This window comes from Petaurus breviceps, unplaced genomic scaffold, assembly GCF_028583685.1.
Source record: "Petaurus breviceps papuanus isolate PSGF00001 unplaced genomic scaffold, PetGlider_PUasm1.0 174, whole genome shotgun sequence".
NCBI lineage: Eukaryota > Metazoa > Chordata > Mammalia > Diprotodontia > Petauridae > Petaurus > Petaurus breviceps.
The window spans coordinates 20,397,574-20,413,666 of record NW_027185761.1 but is presented as its reverse complement, the minus strand read 5'-3'; the positions used below and the strand labels follow the sequence as shown (position 1 = coordinate 20,413,666).

The 16,093-nt window shown below is 39.9% G+C and overlaps 1 protein-coding gene across 1 annotated transcript in view; it reads right to left on the bottom strand.

The window, feature by feature from the left end:
- Positions 1-2,765: 2,765 nt before the first annotated feature.
- The window catches only part of CUNH3orf20 (chromosome unknown C3orf20 homolog), a 75,975-nt gene continuing 62,647 nt past the window's right edge, over positions 2,766-16,093 (bottom strand). The window contains exons 14-15 of the mRNA XM_069084501.1: positions 3,581-3,724; positions 2,766-2,901 (exon numbers count right to left, since the gene is read on the bottom strand). Coding sequence (XP_068940602.1) covers positions 2,766-2,901; positions 3,581-3,724 — 280 coding nt within the window. The remainder of the gene's footprint in view (positions 2,902-3,580; positions 3,725-16,093) is intronic.

Genomic DNA, 16,093 nt, shown 5'->3' with positions numbered 1-16,093 from the left:
CACCTACAGGTGAACAGATGTTTTTGTAAGACTAAACTTCAGACTTGAAAGGCATGTAATCAAGGCAATAGTAAATAATGAAGAGAAAATACCTCCTTTGGTCTTTCAAGAAGAGAGAGTATAGGAGAATGGGGGGAGGAAGCAAAGGAAGTAACTGAAAGGGTGGGAAAGAAAGGGAACAGGGAGTTCTGCTGAAAAACACTTTTATGGAAGGAGGGAGGGAGAGATATTATAATGAGAGATGGGGACTTTATAAGTGGGTATAATATGCAGGGATCATTACAAAGGCTACTTCCTCTGAGGGTATTGCCTCCATGATTTCATCCTGAGCTCATGGGGGCAACTTAGATGTAGAATAGTGAGACAGCATGAACCCAGAAAGGACATTTCATGGTAAATGGTGTATGTGGGGGAAATGGTCATCGAGAAGGTAGGAAGTAGCAATAAATTACACAACTGGTCACATAAGACAATTTCTACCATAAGGTACTCTATACTTCTATTTTCTCTATCTCCTACAGGAATTGATACCTCTAAGAGTGAATCATAACAGAAAAAAATGTTCAGGAAAGAGTACAAGGTTCATGTAGCACCAATATAAAACTTTTTAGGAAAAAACTCAAAATTGGTACTTTAGAAACTCTAAGTCCACGGGGAACACAGAAATTAAAGAAGGAAAAATTAATATCTAGACCATGAATCAAAGAATAAAAGCTTAGAATAAACAGAAAGGGAACAGAATTAATGAAGAGAATGAGAGAAATATTTTTTTAAAGAAAAAGGGACAGAATTAAAAAAACTAACAAAAGAATTTGAAGGGGAGGAAAGAAAGAGGGATTTGAATTTACTTAACTGGGAGGAAAAAGGGAAAAATTAGATGACTAAATAAAACAAAGAACAAAAAAGGAATTAATAAATTAAAACTCCCAAACTAGAGAAAAGTGGACAATAGATGGGAGAATGTGGGGCTTGAATGGTAGAGGAAGAGAGCTAGTAGGAACAGAGTTGTATTAAAATAGATTAAGCAATAATAACTGGAGATATATTGTACTGTGTTTAAATAGGAGGAACAAAAATATCCTAATTATGAAAAAAATACAATATTAAATGGAGGAAAATATAAGCCTAACTTTATCTATGTCAATGGATTAGATATTCTAATAAAACCAAAAAGAGTGACAGTTCGAATAGGAAGTCAAAATCTTCATTGGATAAGAAGGCAACACCAGCTGCTTACAAAAAACATGCCTAGCAAGCAAAGACATACACAGAATAAAAATGAAGGGTAGAACAAAATTGACTGTGCATCAGGTTGGCTATTTGCTTGCTTTCCATGTGTTAATGAAAGCAAAATGAACTCTTTCCATTCTCTGATTAGTTTAAATACAGGTGTAAGTCACTGCACCAAATACAGATATTCCAAAAATGTAGCCTAGGAAGCTTTTTTTTTTTAAATTAGTCGAATCTTATTTTCCTATTGTTGCCCATTAAGAAAATAAAGATGAATTCTTATTGAAAAGATGTGTCCCCAAAATAATAAAATGTATGCTTAATCATGTCAAAATCCTTTTGAAAACACAAAGGAAATTATAATTTATAAATTTATATAAGCTTTTATAAATTGTAAAAATTATAATTTAGAAAGGGTAAACCATATTATTAAGGTAGTCTGATCAAATACTGATGACACCCTTAGTGTAATCAAATGCAAATGATATGATAAACTCTGATCCCTAGATCAGAGAAGACTTGAGTTAGGTCTTTGACTGTAACTATAAAAAGTTTACTGTTAAGACCCAGAGGTGGTGTCCATTTGTTCTAAGTAGCCTTACATGCTTACTGTGACTAAAGATGCTTATTTAAAACCCAGTTAGGGATTTTTTTTATCATATTAAAGGATCATAGCTAGAGATCTGATCTATTATAAGTCAGTGAGGAACATTTCCAGTAAATGATGATGATAACTCTCTGCTCCTACCCCCACCCACCTTTTCTCTTCTCCCTTTCCTTTAATCATTAATCCCTTCCTCTGCAATCTCTTCTCTTCCAACCTCAGCTTTCCTACCTTCCTTTCCCCTTTGACTCTTCCTCTGTTCTTCCTTTTTACTCCTTCCTCTTCTCCCCCATCTTGTCCTCTCTACTCCCCTTTTCCTGCCTTGCTCCACTCTTTTCCCTGCCCTCTCATTCCTCACCTCTCTCTTTGCTCTCTTCCTCCCTCCCTTTATTTGTCCTTCCCTCCTCCTTGTCTGCCCTCTCCCTTTCCTTTCACTTCTAATTTTCCCCTTGCCCAAGCCTTAGACCTATTAATGTCCCTTAGGGAGTTAAACCATTTATTGACTCAATCTAAACTTATGTGATATGATTAATTAAATAATAATAATGTCTATATATTTCCAGTCTGAGGATGAATTATTTCTATCTTTGAAGTCATTGGTCATCCAAGAGACAGCTCATTCTTGAGAGGCACCTTGGGAGCACTCCCATCTCTGGGCTTTTAGTCAGCAGTGCTTCCAAGGAATGTCAGCACTGAGAGGGAAGAGGGAGACCAGTTTGGCCAGATCTTTCCTGGGACCTCACTTTAAGCTTCCTCAAGCTCGAGTTGATTACTCACAACTGACCCAAACAGGCCTTTGGGAAGGAAGGTGGAGGGAAAGGAGAAGCAAAAATTAATAATAAAGGCTGCTCATATATGTTTGATCCTTGTGCCCTTTGACCAGCTGGCACTGGTATCCTTGGGGGAATACAGTTTTCTGAGAGTGATGGCATCATTTCCTCCACTTGCTTATTTTCTTTCGAAGCATCTTTGACTTCCTTCGGGTCTTTATATCAAATGGTGTCGATTCAATGAGGGTCTCTAGCAGCATGGATTTACTTGTTGACAGAACATCTGTGTCTTTTTCCCTAAAGAAGCAAAATCCAGATAGATAATAAGTAGAAGATAATGGACGGGACCCATAGCTACCCCATAGCTACCCAAGGAAAACTATTGGTCACTTGTTGTCAACCTCTCCCCATTTTAGATGGTAACTATTCCAACCCCTAATAAACTTGGATCTGGGAAAGGACCAATCCCTTTATTTGACATATCAGAGACAGATCTGGAAGGAACCATTAGAAGATAAAACCTCTCATGCACAGACAAGGAAACTGAGACTTAGGAAAGCTAAAGGACACACAGGTAGCAAACATCAGGAGCAGGAATTTAACCCAGGTCTTTTCCACCATATTAATCTCAGAGTTGTCCAGAATCTCATATTCCATCTAATTTGGTCTATACCTGAATAAGAATCCCTCTACAACATATCCAGGAGGTGGTCATTCATCCTCCACTTGAAGACCTTCTGTGGTGGGGAACTCTTTATCTAAGTAGAGTAGGAAGGCTAAATGTAGAATCTAAGGACCTAGATTCAAATCCTAGTTCAACTACTTACTACTTCTGTGTCCTAGACTTCTCTGGACCTCACTTTCCTCGTCCATAAAATAGCAAGGTCATACAGGTACCATGGGTACCATGTCCAGTGTTTCTTCCACTATAAACCCTGGTTCTAAGCTCTCCCCTAGTCTGGGCTTAGTTGCCTACTCGTTCTCTTCTGTGACTGGTTCTGCCTCTGGCTTCTTGTCCTTCTCATTGGCTAGATCATTTGATTTTGTTTCCTGTTGTTCATTTTCCTCCTCTTCTTTATCCTTAGAGTTATCCAAGTTCTGGGGAAAGGGGGAAAGGGTGCTGGAAAAAAAAATACCACCAGGTGATATGTTATTAATGATATGTTCTGGCAGGAGTTTATTCCAACTAATTCCTCCCCTTTGCTAGATCACCACCCATGCCCTACCCCACTATATGGACAAACTAGAGAACTCTGTGCTGGGTCCTTTTCTCTTCTCCCTCTGTCTCTCTTTGTCTCTGTGCCTTTCTCCTTATATCAGGTCTTAGTGATCCCATCGGTTTTCATAAGGTCAATTGTCACTGCTATGAAGATGACTCCCAGATTGCTATATCTAGTCCCAGTCTCCCTCCCGAAATCCTGTTCTACACTGTCAATTGCCAACTGGACCTCTCTACCTGGATGTTGTTTAGGTATCTCCAAATCAATATGGCCATAGTTTTCCCCCTCCCAATCTTCCCCCTTCCCAAATTCTCCTTTGAGAATACTACTGTTCTTCTATACACCCAAGTTCCCAACCTTAATTGGTTATTTTCAACAAAAGTCACCCTTCACTGAGGCTCAAAAAAACTGACTTTCTTCAAGTACAGGTCTGATCTTTTCAATTTCCTAATTAAGAAACTCCAGCGATTCCTTCCTTTCTCTAGAGTCAAGTCAACTAAAAATCACAATTAATTATAAAGTGTTGACTTTCTGTCAAGCACAGTCTATAGCACTGGAGATATAGTGAAAGGCAAAAGGAGTTCTCCTCAAGGAGCTCACATTCCTTTTTTTAAACAAATTTAATTTATTTCTTTGTTTTCAGTTTTCAACATTAGGTTCTATAAGATTTTGAGTTCTATATTTTCTCCCCCTCCCCAAGATGGCAATCTGATATTGGCTATACATGCACAATCATATTAAACATATTTCCACATTAGTCACATTGTAAAATATAATTGGAACCAAAGGGAAAAACCACAAGAAAGAAAAAACAAAAAAGAGAGAGAAAACAGTCTGCTTTGATCTGCATTCAGATTCCATAGTTCTTTCTCTGGATGTGGATGGCATTTTCCATCATGAGTCTTGTGGAGTTGTCTTAGACCTTTGCTAAGAAGAGTTAAGTCTATCAAAGTTGGTCATCGCACAATGTTGTTGTTGTTACTGTGTACAGTGTTCTCTTGGTTCTGCTCACTTCACTCAGCATCAGTTCCTGTAAGTCTTTCCAGGTTTTTAAGTCCACCTGCTCATCTTTTCTTGTAGAACAATAGTAATCCATTACATTCACATGCCACAACTTGTTCAGCCATTCCCCAATTGATTCTCCTCAGTTTCCAATTCTTGGCCACCACAAAAAGAGATGCTATAAATATTTTTATACATGTGGGTCCTTTCCCCATTTTTATGATCTCTTTGGGATACAGGCCTAGAAGTGGTATTACTGGGTCAAAGGGTATGCACATTTTTATAGCTCTTTGGGCATAGAGGAACTCACATTCTAATGGGGGATGTAAAGTCTAAATAATTAGGTACATGCAAGATATATACAGAATAGATGGAAGATAATCCAGGAAAGGAAAGCACTACCAGCTGAGGAATCTGGGAAAGGCATCCTGCTGGAGGTGGGGCTTAAGCTGATTCTTGAAGAAGGCCAGGGAAACTAAGAGGTTCACGTGAAGAATGAGAGCATTCTAGGGATGGAGACAGAACATGGATTGCTATTGGAGGAGATGCAAATAGACTAACCTTGCTGGATTATAGAGTGTGTGGAGGGGAGTAAATTGTAGGAAGAATGGAAAGGTATGAAGAAGCCAGGTTGTGAATATTTTTAAATGCCAAAGGAACTTACATTTCCTCCTGGAGGTAATAGGTCAACCACTGGAGTTCACTGACTATGTGTGATTGGGGGTGGGGGGAATGACACAATCTGACTTGTGCTTCAGGAAAACTACTTTGACCCTTGAATGGAAGGATTGGAGTGGGGAGATGCTTGAGCATGGAGACCCATTAAAATGCTGGTGCAATATTCCAGGTAAGAGGTAAGAAGGGATAAAATACAAACTCCTCCCTTTGGCTTTTGAAGACCCTTCTAATGATCAAGTATGATTGACTTAGCTCTTCTCAGCAATACAGTGATCCAAGACAATTCCAAAAGACTCTTGATGGAAAATTCTATCCACATCCAGAGAAAGAACTATGGAGTCCTTTTTTAAAAATTAAACTGATTTGTTTATTTACTTCTAGTTTACAACATTCAGTTCCACAGTCCCTTGAGTTTCAAATTTTCTTCCCCTCCCTCACCTCCCTGCCATCATGGCAGCATGCACTCGAATACAGGATCTACAAATATCTTTGCATTAATCATTGCTAGAACTATGGAGTCTTCACATATCTAGTGAAGCATGCTATTTTCACTTTTGCAAGGCAAATTGCAAACTTGCCTTTTTTTTCCTTTTGCAAACTGTTTCTTCTTTCACAACATGACTAATATAAAAATATATTTTATATGATTGCATATATATAATCTCTATCAAAATCCTGAACATTGAGGCTACCCCAGAGAGACACAGTTACCCTAGGACAGGTCCTATCATGTACATAATCATCAGCATTGGCCATCCCAGCACATCAAGGGGGGGGGGGGAAGCAGAGGGCAAGGTGTCAGAAGGGAAAGGAAGATCACATGATAATTGAGGTGGAAGTAACTTAAAAACTGCCCCTAAAACAGTGCCCTCTCTCCTCACTAAAAGTATTATTCACTAAAAATAACAATAGGTTAGGCCCACAGGACATTTAGAGTTAAATGGGGTCTTAAAGGCCCATGGAGGTTAACCCCTTCATTTTAGAGAGGAGGTAACTGAGAAACAGAGGGGCAGTCCCAGGTCACATAGACAGTGATTCATGGTATAAGTCATCCATTCCAGGACTTTTAGTAATAGCCTTCAGTGGCTTAAGTCCAAAAGTGGTGATGCTAAAGGTGGACATTTCAGACACTGAGGCAGGCTGGCAGGAGGTGCTTGGAGAGGAAGAGGTATTTCAACACCCTTCCTCCCAGCTCTCAGGACTTCAGGAAAGCCACACACAGTCCTCTGTGACCTCGTGTGAGTTGGTGACCTCTCTGGGCCCTCGTTTCCTCCTTTGTGAAATGAGCTCGGCATAATGGAAAGGGTGTTGGATTTGGAGCCAGGAGCCCTGGGTTTGAATTCTGACCCTATAATTTACTAGCTGAGTGACCTTGGATGAACTGCTTCACTTCTCTGTTAAAGGGCTAGCCTGGGACTCTTAGGTTCCTTCCAGCCCTAAATCTACAATTCCGAAAAGTTAAGCTTGGTGATCTCTAAGGTCCCATTCCAACTTGGATGGTGCTTCTCTAGACAGCTTCCTGCAAGTCCTTTTGTTTTTTCCTGCCCTCCTACACTGGCTTTATTTCCAAAACATTTTTACCATTAGCCAAGTTCCCAGTCTGAACCATGTTACTACACTCGGTCATTCATGGCAATGAGCCTGGACACTGACAGACGACAGGGCATTAATGCAGCTTGGGTGGAGGAAGGTGGGGGAGGTCTGCTGGTTCCCCAGATAATTTATATTGGCTGATTATGCAGACCAGCAGAAATTCAGGAAGCGGCCTGAAGCTCGAGGAAGGACCAGCTGTGGTCCATCACCACCTAAAGGTGACAGTAGAAACAGCCCAATTTTTATGATTTGCTGGGATTTAGTGGGTGGGGCAAAGATGAGGCAAGGCTAGGATAGAAATGCTGACAGCCTCCACAGCACATCCCCTTTACTTTCCCCTCCCTCAGTTTTGGCCCACCAAACTAAGACCGCTAGTACTTTGGTACAGAAACTATAAATAGCCTTTAGGGAAAACATCCCAGGATGCTTTGTCCTCCGGACCTCAAAGCACTTCATGGAATAGGGTTGGGAGGGACCTTAGTTAGTAAGTGATGGAGCCATACTTCAAACTCAGGTCCCTTGACTTCAAATCCAGTTTTCCTTCCATTATACCACATTACATCTCCTTAGATGTTCCAAGTACATGTGATTGTTTTGGTATTAGCTCCAACACAGATCAGAAACCTTCTAGACTTTGGGAGCTGGGTGTTCAGGAAGCCTGTGTCACCCCCACAACACCACAATTAGGCATGAAGGTATTTGACTATTTGGAGTTAACACTTCTTGAGACACTCTTGAACTGTGATCTCCTTGAAGGCCATGCTTTGTTCATTTTTGCAGCCCCCACAGTGTCTAGCACAGAACTGGGCACATAGTGGCAATTCCTTAAATATCGAATGACTCAACTCTTGGTGTTTGGGGAATTAAAGTGATCCAGCACCAAGTGGGTATAGTTAAACTGTGCTCTTGGAGTGGACTGAACCGAGTGGGAAGTGGAAGGACCCTTGTGGGGAAGCTGGCTCTCTTTCTATTCCAGGATACCTATTTCAGTTACCATGTCAGGTCCCTGTGAATCTAATAAAAGCTGGCATTTATAAAGCTCTTCATAGTTTGCAAGGCATCCTATGCTATCTCATGTGCTATCTCATTCAATCCTCACAACAACTCTCAGAAGCAGCTGTGCTATTATTTTTATCCCCATTTTTACAGATGAGGAAACAGATGAGACTGAGACAGATCAAGTGATTAACCCAGAGTCACACAGCTAGGAAGTGCCCCAGTCAGGACTGGAACTCAGGTCATCTTGATTCCAAGACTAGCATTCTATCCACTGGGCATCCTGGCTGCTAAGCTCTTCAAGCTCTTCTCTTAGACCACAAGGTCCCAATCCAGGGTTCATATATGGACTCTCACTGGGTAGAAGATGCTCTTCTCCAGGAAGTGATTTTTCTTTATAGAAAATGAATTAATCCCTTTGTTTTATTTCTTATGTACATATGCATAGAAACGCTAGAATTTATTTGCTTTTTAGAGGGGAGAGCTAGGGCAATTGGGGTTAAATGACTTGCCCAATGTCACATGGCTAGTTTTGTGTTAAGTGTCTGAGGCCGGATTTGAACTCAGGTCCTCCTGACTCCAGGGCTGGTGCTCTATTCACTGCACCACTTAGCTGCCCCTAGGATTTATCTCATGTTGAATAAAGGGTATGGGAAAATTTACTGAAAGCTAACAGGGATGGGAATTGGAAAAAATTGGGGAACCCCAGTCCTAGATTTTTAAACTGAAAGTGTCCTAAGAAATCACTTGTCCAAAGTATAGTTACATTCATTGTCTTATTAGATCCACATAATTGCTGTGGCAACTAGGTGGTGCAGTAGATAAAGTTCTGAGCTTGAAGTTCAGAAAACTCATCTTCCTGAGTTCAAATCCAGCCTCAGACACTTACTAGCTGTGTGACTCTGGGCAAATCACTTAGTCCTGTTTGCCTCAGTTTCCTCATCTGTAAAATGAACTGGAGAAAGAAACGGCAAACCACTCCAGTACCTTTGCCAAGAAAACCCCAATTGAGGTCATGAAGAGTTAGGTACGACTGAAACAAGTGAACAGCAACAAAAAAGCAATTCCTATTCTGCACATGGGGATAATGGTGTTCAGTGAGATGGCCACTTGTTCAGAGTCTGGAACAAGCAAAGTCAGGATGGGATCCCAGAGTTCTGTCCAAGAAGGTCCAGTGCCCTTCCCTCTATACCAAAGTTGGTTGAGTCATCACATTCTCAATATGAGATTAAAAAAAAAATAAAGTTCCTTCCCCTTCCCTCTCCCTTACCCTGCTTTTTTTTAAACAGTTAAGAAAATTGTGGTTCAAAAGATATCAATTCAAGGTTACATGGCTAGTAAATGCTGAAGCCAGGATTAGAACCCAAGTCTCTTGCTTTCCACCTAGAATTGTTTCTTCTAAACTAAAAAGCCTTTCCCTTGTCTCCCTGGGAAGTTCTTGAGAACAATGAGAATGAGTGTGCCTGGGGAAAGCCTTAGCTAGTGCTGGAGCCAAGAAGCTCCAGGCAGCCTTCTGTAATGGTCGATGTGTGCTGGCTGGACCCTTCTGAGCCCCTTCTCAAAATAATGTTTTTAAATGCACAGGCTTACAAAAGAAGTCAATTATTCTGAAAGACAATTATCAAACACTAGATCTTGGACCCTCAATTAAGAACTGGTGATCCAGTGGAATGCTGGTTGGGCCTTTGTCATGCATGGCTGTAGCCTCTGCCATAAAGGTGATGGATGGGTTCATCCAGGCAGGCTCTATTGGGGAATGTCTCTATTCCTGGAATGCACTCGCTCCTCAGCTCTGACTCTTGGAATATGTAGCCCCCATCCAGGTTTAGCCCAGATACTGCCCTCTACATAAACAGCTTCCTTGCTCCTCTTTTCTCCTAAATCACTTTATATTTAACTTGTATATACTAGGTACTTCTCTATGCATAGTAGAATGTAAAAACTCCTTGAAGGCAGGGACTGTTTCATGTTAGTCTTTGAATCCCTAGAATCTGGGATCCTGCCCTGTACCACTCTTAGCATCAGAGGAATGCAGATTTTGAGTTGGAAGAAATCTTAGAAGCTATCTAGTGCAATCCCTTCTCCCATTTTACAGATGAGAAAACAAGAAAGTTTAATGACTTGTGCAGGGTCACATACATGGTTGCATTCAACCCAGGTCCTCTGATTTAAGATCCAACAATCTTTCCTCACTGTTTTCCAATAAATACTTGTTGAACTGAATTGAATTCAATTTCTTGGACTTTTCAGGAGCAGGTGTAACCTAGCTTTCATTCTCATTCTGGCTGCTACCAGGCAGAGATGGAACTAGGACTCTCCAGGGACCAGTTCAGTTCTCATTTTCATGACAAAAAAATCTTGGCTCTTTATTAGCGGTGCATGGGGAGTTTTTCTATTACAGTGCAATATTTCTCATTATTAACTTAATTACCTGCTTCTGGGCAGCATTGCCAGTTGCTGGCACTGATTCATTATACCTACCTTATATTCCTGCCAGCTTCTTCCTTCCCATCAGGGCTAGTCTTTTGCATAGGTAGTGCCTATATGGTGTGACATTGGAAATTCCAAGAAGACCATACTGCCTTCCACCTGCCTATCCTACTACCTGAAATTCTACCATGAGAATGAAATTTCCCTTGAGTTACTGAGTTGCAAATGCTATACTTTATAATCATTGAAAGTTAGGGCTAGGGGCGACTGAGTTCAAATCCAGCCTCAGACACTTAACACAAAAACTAGCCGAGTGACCTTGGGCAAGTCACTTAAACTCAGTTGCCCTACCTTCCCCCCTCCAAAAAGCTAAATAAATAAATAAAATAAAAAAAGAAAGTTAGGGCTATCATTTCTCAAATATATAGAGAACTGAGAACTAATAAAATAATAGCCATTCCCCACTTGATAAATGGTCAAAGGATATGAATAAGCATTTTCAGAAGAAGAAATCAAAGCTATCAATGGCCACATAAATCATTACTGATTAGAGAAATGCATATTGAAACAACTCTGAGATACCACCTCACATCAATCAGATTGGTTAGTATGGATCAAAAAGGAAAATGGCAAATCCTAGAGGGATGTGGAAAATTTGGAACTCTAATGAATATTGGTAGAATTGTGAACTGATCCAACCATTCTGGACAACAGTTTGGAACTCTGCCCAAAGGGCTATAAAACTGTAAATATCCTTTGATCCAGCAATACCACTACTAGGACTGTATCCTAAAGAGATCAAAGAAAAGGGAAAAGAAACTATTTATGCAAAAATATTTATAGCAGCTCTTCTTGTGGTGGCAAAGAATTGGAAACTGAGGGGATGCCCCATCAATTGGGGAACTGCTGAACAAGTTGTGGTATGTAATTGTGATGGTTTCAGAAATATGGTTTCAGAAAATCCTGGGAAGGCTTACGAACTCATTTAAAGTGAGCAGAACCAGAAGGTCATTGTACACAGTAATAGCAACATTTTAAGGATGAAGAACTATGAAAGACTTAGCTACTCTGATCAAGACAGTGATCCAAGACAAATCCAAAGGACCCATGATGAAAAATGCCATATACATCCAGAGAGAACTGATGAACTCTGAATGCAGAATGAAAGCATGCTTTTAAAAAAAAAACAAAACAAAATTTTTGTCATTTCTGTTTTATTTTGTGTTTTCTTTTGTAACATGCTAATAATAGAAATATGTTTGCATGACTTCACAAGTATAATTGACATAAAATTGCTTGCCTAGAGAGCAGGAAGGAACTATAGAGTTCATCTAGTTCAATTTTCTTATTTTGTAGATGAGGTAACTGAGGCTCAGAAAGCTTTAAGTGACTTGTCTGAGGTCAGATTAGTAGTAGGTGTCAGATGATAAAGTCCTCCATATATTCCTGCTTGGGGATGACATTGTCCTGACCCAGGTTACTATGTGGTTTCCCTTTCAGTGTTCCTTTCTTTTCCCCAAGCACCTGGCTGAGTCTTATTCCCATAATGCCTTGCTTTTGGGTAACTGGTAACCAATTCCCCGTAAAATGAGTTGGTAACTATTTAATGGAGGGGTTCTTAACCTAGGGTCCTCAGACTCCCAAAAGGCTCCAATGGATGGATTTCAGGGGGTCTGTGAACCTGGATGGGAAATTACACTTTTGTACATTTCCTTCAATTATGAATTTAGAAAAATATTATTCTGAGAAGGGGTTCATAGAGTTTACTAGACCATCAAAGGGTCTGTGACCCAGAAAAGGTGAAGAATCCCTTTCCTAGGATAGTTGCATATTGGTAAGAAACATCACAATAAAACAATTTAACAATAAAACACTGAGTCAAAATGTTTTCTCCCCTCCTCTCTCTGCCTGCAGTCTCCTATGCACTTCCACTCTATTCCTCCTCAAACAATATTCTTCTCTGGCACATCCAATTGTGTTCTTAGGAACACTCTTCTCTTCTCTTCTCTCCTCTCCACATCCCCATTCCTATTCATTCCAGATCTAGTCATGGTGAGCTTTCTCCATTTTCTTGGGCAGAGGAAAAAAGATACTTCTTCTAGCCACTCTCACCACTAATGGGTGATCATTCTCTCATGCCCACCAAGGCACTGGGCCAGAAGGGGCCTACTTCATGCTCCTCACTTAAAGAAAAGAAGGAAACAAACATGAATAAAATACCTACTATGTCTCAGGAACTGTGCTAAGAACTTTACAATCATTATATCCATCTATTCTGTCAGTAACACTGAGAGGGAGATGCTGTTATTATCCCCATTTTACAGTTGAACAGAGGTTAAGTGACTTACTCAGGAACATACAAGTAGTAAGTGTTTGAGGTTGAATTTGAACTCAGCTCTTCCTGACTTCAGACCCAGCACTCTAGCCACTGTGCCACCACAAAGCTGCTTTACCTCCTTCTCACTCCCTTTCCAAACTGCCTCTTTGTTCCTATCATTCAGCAGTCTTGACCCTTTTGAAATTATCACCTAGTCTAATCACCTACCAGCCTCCAGGCCATTTACCATCATTTCTCAAGTTCAGTGCCTGGACTGCATTTTTCCTCTCTACCCCAAACCCTGACTTCCTCAATCTTATATCTGCACTGTTGAATACTTCTGGAGGAAGTCATGAAGCCACACCCACTGGATATATCTCCTAATTTTAACTGGTGTTATATGGCAATCCTTTATTTCTCCCTGGTTGACTATCACACTCTCCACAGCAGTATACCAAACCTTCTCTTTCTTATAGTGCTTTTGTACATAAAAAGCACTTAATGCTTTTTCTTTCATTCAATTCAATTCAATTCAATTCATTCATTCATTCTTCCTTTAGCCTCCAACATCATATCTCCTTTTCTTCCCTCTCAGCATGACCTTGCCTCTTACCTTATTAACAAAATAGAGGCCAAGAAATAGAGTAGTGGATCAGCCAAAGAGGTTATGTGCACAAGAAACAGAAGTAAAAGGCTATAGTAATTTACTATTTGACACACCCCAAAACTCCAGCTTCTGGGATAAGAACTCACTATTTGACATAAATTGCTGGGAAAACTGGAAAATGGAATGGCATAAACTAGGTATAGATCAACATCTCACATGATATACTAAGTTAAAGTCAAAATGGGTACATAATTTAGACATAAAAGGTATAAAGCAAATAATATATCCATAAGCAAATTAGGAAAGCAAGGATTGATTTATCTTTCAGATCTATTGGGAAGAGAAGAATTTATGACCAAGCAAGAGATAATGAACATTATAAAATGCAAAATGGATAATTTTCATCAAATTAAATTAAAAAGTTTTTGCACAAAATCCAATGCAACCAAGTTTAGAAGGAAAGCAGAAAGCTGGGAAACAATTTTTGTAGCCAGTGTTTCTGATAAAGTCCTCCTTTCTAAAATATGTAGAGAATTGAATCAAATTTATAAGAATACAAGTCATTCCCCAGTTGACAAATGGTCAAAGAATATGAACAGGCAGTTTTCAAATGAAGAAATTAAAGCTGTCTATAGCCACATGAAAAGATAATCTAAACCACTATTGATTAGAGAAATGCAAATTAAAATAGCTCTGAGTTACCACCTCACATCTGTAAGACTGGCTATTATGACATAAAAGGAAAATGATAAATGTTGGAGAAGATGTGGGAAAATTAAGACACTAATGCATTGTTGGTGGAGTTGTGAACTTATCCAATCATTCTGGAGAACAGCTGGGAACTATGCCCAAAGGGCTATACGATTGTGCATAATCTTTGATCCAGGAATATCACTACTAGGTCTGTAGCCCAAAGAGATCATGAAAAAGACCTACATAAGAACCTCAAATACCTATAAATATGACTCTAAACAAATTTTAGAGCTACAGAACCCACAAAGTGACAGAGAGAAACAAATCTTCTGCTGAAGGAAGCCTGGAAGGTGGATAGGAAGGGTTCATCACAGCATGCTGGGAGATGAACTAATCCCCAGGAACCTGTGGTTTTAGTCCCAGGGTGGCCCCCAACCAGCAGCTGCAGTGGACTTTGTAAGAGTGGATCATTAGCAGCAGTGGTGGTTTCCAGAATTATCAACCCATAAATGCCAAAGAAATAGTGAGAGGTCAGTGTAGAACTCTGTTAGAACTAGGGGACAGAGGAGCAGGTCTGGCCCCTGACCCTGGAGCTAGAAGTAACAGAATTGTGGCAGCCCTGCAGACACCTCCACATGACTGCTTCAGAGCTCCTGGCCTGCAGATCTTAGGGGGGCCAAGCAACCATTCAGAGGGTAATTGCTCTTGCTTTAACCTGCCTGGATTTGGATCATGATCTTGGGTGGTGGTCCTGAGGTGTGTGACCAGTCACCCAGAGTTTGTGGGGGCTACAGAGATGGTGCCCTCCTAATAGCTCTGGAAGCTTCAAAAACCCTATTGATTTGGGACAAAGCTCTCTCCTCTAGAAGCAGAGTTCTACTGTGGCAAAGAGCTCAAAAGTCAAGTAATTGAGTGGCAATATGCATAAGCAAGCAAAGGAAGCAAAGCAAGCTTAGCAATACAACTTTAGATTCCTTTTTGGGGAACAAAAAGGATCAAAGCATGGAATGGGAGGAAGACAGCGAAGTCAGAACTCCTGCACCCAAAAGCTTCCAAGAAAAATATGAATTGGTTACAGGCCATGGAGGAGCTCAAGAAGGATTTTGAAAATCAAGTAAGAGAAGTAGAGGAAAATTTGGGAAAAGAAATGAGAATGATGCAAGAAAATTATGAAAAGAGAGCCAACAACCTGACTGAAGAAAATAATACCTTCAAAAATAAATTAACTCAAATGGCAAAAGAGGCCCAAAAAGCTAATGAGGAGAAGAATGCCTTAAAAAGCCAAATTTGCCAGTTGGAAATAGAATTTCAAAAGCTCACTGAAGAGAATAATTCCTTCGGAATTAGACTGGTGCAAATGGAAGCTAGTGACTTTATGAGAAATCAAGATACTATTAAACAGATCCAAACAAATGAAAAAAATAGAAGGCAGTGTGTATATCTTATTGGAAAAACCATTGATCTGGAAAATAGATCCAGGAGAAATCATTTAAAAATTATTGGACTACCTGAAAGACATGATCAAAAAAAAGAACCTAGAAATCATTCTTCAAGAAATTCTCAAGGAAAATTGCCCTGATATTTTAGAACCAGAGGGCAAAATAGAAATTGAAAGAATGCACCAATTACTTCTTGAAAAAGATCCCCAAAAGAAAACTCCTAGGAATATTATAGCCAGGTTCTGGAATTCCCAGATCAAGAAGAAAATATTACAAGCAGCCAAGAAGAAACAATTTAAATATTGTGGCAATGCAATCAGGATAACACAGAATCTAGCAGCTTCTACATTAAGGGACCAAAGGGCTTAGAATATGATATTCCAGAGATCAAAGGAGCTAGGATTAAAACCAAGAATCACCTACCTAGCAAAACTGAGTATAATGTTTCAGGGGAAAATATGGTCGTTCTATGAAATAGAGGACTTTCAAGCATTCTTTTTTTTTTTTTTTTTGC